The sequence below is a fragment of the Alosa alosa genome, chromosome 18 (genome assembly GCF_017589495.1).
Source record: "Alosa alosa isolate M-15738 ecotype Scorff River chromosome 18, AALO_Geno_1.1, whole genome shotgun sequence".
NCBI classification, from domain to species: Eukaryota; Metazoa; Chordata; class Actinopteri; order Clupeiformes; family Clupeidae; genus Alosa; species Alosa alosa.
In genome coordinates this window covers 22,575,013-22,580,570 of record NC_063206.1, presented here as the reverse complement: position 1 = coordinate 22,580,570, position 5,558 = coordinate 22,575,013, and the positions used below count along the sequence as shown (strand labels likewise).

At 40.4% G+C, this 5,558-nt stretch overlaps 1 protein-coding gene across 5 annotated transcripts; it reads right to left on the bottom strand.

The window, feature by feature from the left end:
• Nucleotides 1–323: 323 nt before the first annotated feature.
• LOC125311869 lies at nucleotides 324–4,280 on the bottom strand. 5 transcript variants are annotated; one of them, XM_048270233.1, is made up of 5 exons: nucleotides 4,014–4,280; nucleotides 2,191–2,739; nucleotides 1,876–2,054; nucleotides 841–984; nucleotides 324–574 (listed from the first exon to the last, which is right to left on the bottom strand). In XM_048270233.1, exons 1-4 carry the CDS (start codon nucleotides 4,035–4,037, stop codon nucleotides 882–884), a joined length of 855 nt encoding a protein of 284 aa, XP_048126190.1. In that variant the 5' UTR covers nucleotides 4,038–4,280; the 3' UTR covers nucleotides 324–574; nucleotides 841–881. The 5 variants fall into 5 exon arrangements, with proteins under 5 accessions (XP_048126190.1, XP_048126191.1, XP_048126189.1 ...); XM_048270234.1 differs by having other exon boundaries at nucleotides 324–984; nucleotides 3,974–4,280; XM_048270232.1 differs by having other exon boundaries at nucleotides 324–984.
• Nucleotides 4,281–5,558: the final 1,278 nt, after the last annotated feature.

Genomic DNA, 5,558 nt, shown 5'->3' with positions numbered 1-5,558 from the left:
CTCTGGACAAGATAGTCACTGTATGCTGTGCTCTTTGCAATGTTTTGTCCAGCTGTTGTTCCCACAGAATAGAAAAAAAAATAAAAAATTCTACCCCTTACATTTGGTTGGTCTTCTTGGTTCTGTTAGTAATTACGCAATTAATCTTGGTGTTCTAATTTGCATTTAGGGATGTAAGTAATAGATAATTTGTCACATGACCACAAATACACACATCACAGTCAGAAAATGATGGGCAATGAAAATTATTTAATAAATAAATAACAATGAATTAACTTACATTTGTAAATTACATGTACAAATTTCATTTATTTTTTGTTTGTTTTTTACACTCCACACACATCCAACGCTTTGGCACCCTGGTAAGCTTCAAACACGACCTATGGAAGTGTTTTCGTTGGCAAGTCTTAGCCACGCATGAGAGGATGTCTGCATCAATTGGCTTTCCACAATAGCACCCCTCTGGTGCCAGGTCAGCAGTAGCAGTTGAGGAGAGGCGTGGCACTGTGAACCATTTACCTAACAGTTCAGGCAGTATGCCTGTTCTGATGAATTCCTCCACACTCAAGTATGCCTGATCAAAAAAACTTTCATCAAACAAGATTCGCTGTGTGAACAGTTCTTGTGGTGTCCACACCACGAAATCAGCGTACATGACCTCGGCTACACGCATTTGGGCCTGAACTTGAAACATGTAACTGTGATCTCGCCTGAGGGTCATTATACCTTCTGCAATCTCTGTAAGGCAGAAGCGTGGGTCTCTGGCACATTCCTTAAGAGTGCGGCCATTAGCAGTGAACGGGCATTTTATTTCAAGCACGCCCATCCCATGGCACTTACATGTCACCACACCATCTGGCGATGCTCCAATCCACGGTAGGTCAGGGTTGACCTCCTGATGCTGTTATGTGGAAGTCTATATGGAGATCTTGCATGGCCTTCCAGTATGACTCCCTCGCAGTGTCTTCGTTTTGCAGACCCCATCTGATGGAAACAAAAGTCAGAATAGTCAGAACTATAATATTTTGAACTTTATTTTTAAATTGTAAGTTCGGTGTAAATTGACCCATAGTCCTGTTTTATAAGCTCACCACGTGTAGTCCATAGGAAAAAGAATGAGACAGTTTGGGACAAATGTAGGCCAAGTTATGGACAGGCAGCTTAAAGCAGACCCATGGGCCAAGTTATGGACAGGCAGCTTAAAGCAGACCCATGGGCCAAGTTATGGACAGGCAGCTTAAAGCAGACCCATGAGGGCATGGATGTCCATAACTTGGCCTACGTTGCCCCAGATTGCCTCATTCTTTTTCCCTATGGGCTGCATGTGGTGAACAACGGGCCTATGAGTCAATTTACACCAGACTTACACTTTAAGGAAGATATTTCACCCATACCCAGTAAGCCCTTACCAAGAAATTTCATTGCTAATGTGTTTGTAAAGGTGTGTAGTAACACACTTTAGAAATATTTGAAAACATGCCCAATCCTGCCCCTCATTTTGTTACCCATACACATTAGATTGAGTATTGATACACCCTATTTATATTTATTATGGAGCTTGCCTCATGTCATATTATTAGATCACATCATGAGACTGTATGCTTTCATAAAATATATGGTTTGGATTTTCCTATCTTTACTTTACTAATAATGATGGTGTCACATACATATTGTACATATTGTGAGGTAAATGTAAAGAAGTAAGCCCCTTTCCTAGCCCCCATTTATGCACAAATGGGCTGAGAAACCAACACAATTCCACAGCATCTTTTACATTCAGTAACCATATGCATGTGACAATAAAATATTTGTATTCTTGTATTCATGACTGAATAGATAGAAAATGTAACATGTCCTGCTCCTAAAACTGTATACCTGGTTGCTTCTGTGGAAAAGTGAGAAGACCGTGGATAGCAAATTCTCTTAATCAGAGAAGGAAAGTTCTTTGTGCTGGCTGCCTCATAAAAAGCTGATGCTGTAACTCGTCCTGCTCTGTGATCAAACCACCATCTTGACTTCCTCTGTTCCCTTGTCTTCTCCTCAACTAACATACACTTAAAAAAAATTGGACTATTAAATAAAGAATAATAATTCCTTAATTTCTGATTTCATAATGTTACAACTGCAAGGATGCCACAATTCCTCTCTTATGCTAACACAGGACTTTATTTTGTAATAATATTATCTTACCTGCTCCAGTGTGAGATGTAGCTCCTCAAATATTTTAGCACCTTCCTCCAGCAGTGTGGGCAAATCCAATTGAAGTCTGGTGCTTGAGTACAGACAGGTGAGCAGTGGTGGCATGTCCAGCTTAGCAGTCTTTGGCATATATCTGGGGGAATGGCCCTCAATAACGGAAAGGATGGCATTTTTCTTGGGGATGGCTTCCTGGGTTTCACTCACATATAGCAGCTCCAAAAAATGTTGCAGTTCATCGGAAGATGGTGTGATGGGTTGGACTTGTTTTTCTGCCTTCTTCTTTACAAAGATGTTTGCTAATTCATCATATTTTATATTCGATTGGCTTGGTTCTACCCATGAACATGGTTCACTTGTACATGCCTGTCCTTCTCTGTGCTCAACAGCAGCTAATAGTGTGTACATTAGTGCTGCTGCATGAGAGCACACCTCTCCCAGTCCGGCCATGCACGTGCAGTGTGCCATCACCACAGTCCCATTCTCCTGCACCACTATCCATGGCCATGTTGGTTTCACACTCAAGGCTTGGGAATGATGGACCTGTACAATCAAGAACACGCTATTATTCACTGACACTGACAGCCTACTCTGATCTTGCTGAAGTAGATAAACTCATGTATGATCTATGCTGTAAAATGACAAGAAGACTAGGCCTACAACACAATGGGAAACTACATTTAGGAGAGAGCAAATTGTTATGAACATGTTGATGTGCCACTGGCTGGAGTCTCTAGTCATCCTATTTAACTGATTTGATATTAAATATTAGGTCAGTCGGATAAGATGACTGGATACTTCAGTCAGTGGTGTATTGATGCATTCATACCGATTTTCTCTCTCCTAAATAAAATACATTTTGTTTTAGACACATCAAGGCTGTAGGCTAATGACATGTTTTACATTGTAAAAAACATAATTAACATTAAACAAAAGTGTTTTTAACGTAATTTTGTCAGGATTGTGTGGCCAACAGCGCTGCATTTCTTATTTTGTTCTCTTGTAGCCTAATCTACAGAAGACTGAAACAAATGAATCGAAAAGTGGCAACTGATCGGAAGAATGTAGCGACATGTGACACTAGTGTAACCAGTAGTGCTAACGTCAATTAAGCTTAAGTCTAGCTAGGCAAGATGAACCGTTCATTTTAGTTAACATGCTTACATTAAGAGTCACACAAATCCCTACTATTCTCACAATGTTTTCTCAATGACGGATTAACACATTCAACACTTAATCGGGGATTAAAGGAACCATATGTAAGATTGTGGCCAAAACTGGTACTGCAATCACTTTCAAAATACTGAAGAGCGGTGTATCTCCTCCCCCTCCCCCCTGACTCGAGGTTGCCAACCCTGATGGCGAAACACTACTGACTTCGTGATTAGTAGATATGTGGAGGGTGGCGCATCAGGCCAAAACACAACATGACATGACAAAACACAACATCAACATCAGTTGAGGGCTGCAACTTCACTTTTTAAATGACAATATCCTGGCCGGACTACTGTTGTCAGTGATATAAGTATTTGAAATGAACATGATTTCTTAATGTCTAGTGACATATCAGGGCCATTTTATGATTAATTGAAATATTTTTCTTACATACGGTTCCTTTAATACATAACCATAACATTATCCAGTTTATTGACAGCTAGTGCTAGGCGCGAGCTCAGTGTTAAAGTTCTAGCGGCAGCTTTTCAGCTAACAACTGGCCACTTAACCAGAGTAAAAGGCCACCTGAGGTATACATTAAATGTCGGTTTTAAATACTTACATGTCCGATGATTAAATACAAGTCCTTGGTCTCCACGTACCATATTCCGACGTCCTTGACCCATCCAGCCACCGCATATTGATAGGCATCCGTACTTTTATGCGCCTTCAAACTTTCTCCAGTGTAAGGGGAGGGATTGTGAACAAGGTAGCCTACACATAAAGGTCGTGGAAAGTAAAATTGGGCAGTTGTGGGGAGGATAATAAGGGACAAAACAAAGACGGGGGTAATAAATAAGGGTCACTGTCAATAATGTCAATTTTCGCCAGGTATCTCCTCTCACTCTCATTCATTGCGGCATCCATAATTCTGCAAGATCGGTCAAAAATATGGCGGCGTTCTATTTAACAGTGACGTCAGTGGGACAAACGAATAGACCCTTTCAAGAGAGTTCCATTATCAGCATCATAGTTGGCCCCACAAGACTTCCTTTTCAACATTCCATTATGTTATCTTAAAGGTGCGATTTGTAAGATTGTTACCAAACGTTCTGTAGGCCAACATCAAAACACTGGTGAACGTTCTCAAGACTACCAGACGCGAGCCTCTTCTGGGTTGCCAGATGTTATGAAGCTAACGTTCGTTGACCTGCAGCTGCTTTAACGTTTCTCCAACCATGACCCAGCTACACATTACGAAAACAGTGAAAACAAAAAATACCTCTCTAACCAAAGTAACATATTTAGCTGAAGTTAGCGATGCAGATGAAGTTTAGCCTAGGCTACCTGTTGTGGAGAAATATGGCCAGCTCTGCGTCAGACTTGATATTCTTCGTTTGATGAAGACGTCACCATCTCAAGAAGCTCCTCCGATGTCCACTTAATGTGTTTCTTGTTTTAATTTTGGAAATTTGCCTGCCTCTCGTAGGCGTTCATGACTACAACTGACAAATGTTGACAGTTGGCCTTTGCTAATTTGGCAACCCAAATAGGAGGATGCGCTAGCCCATTATTAATACTCTATTCTAGAATTAATCGTTCAAAACATAAACGAAAATTCCAAGAGATTCAGCCCCGTAACTCATTTTTTTTCATGGGTTTTACGGGTTAGAGTAATGTTGTCAAATAAGCCATTACTTCAATTCATCGTGTTTCCTTACTCTCTGACAACATATGGTGATAATTTTTGGAATGGTTACAGTTTATTTTCCATTATTTCCTACATACTGGACCTTTAATGCAGAGGAGGTAGATTGGGACCCAAATAGAATGTTCAAGCATTGTTTTTGTTTTTATTGTTGAAAGGGTCTATAAGGTTGATTTTCTCCAGACTGGAATGCTCAAAAATGCTAAAAATGTATCAATACCTGAAATGATCATGAAATGATCATGAAAACGTGCCCAAAATTCACATTCCAAACTCTATAGAACCAAGACCTTAGCATATGTGGTGAAATTCTGAGCTGTAGCCATAGACTTTAATGCATGGGCGTAGATTTAGGGTGGGACGCTAAGGACTAGTCCTAATCAAAATTTTAAGATGACAAAATGGTCCCCACCAATATTTTAGCGAACTTATTTGTACTGCTGATCATTCCGACAGCCAGCACGACAATACAAGAAACGTCAGGGTTATCTGACACGCA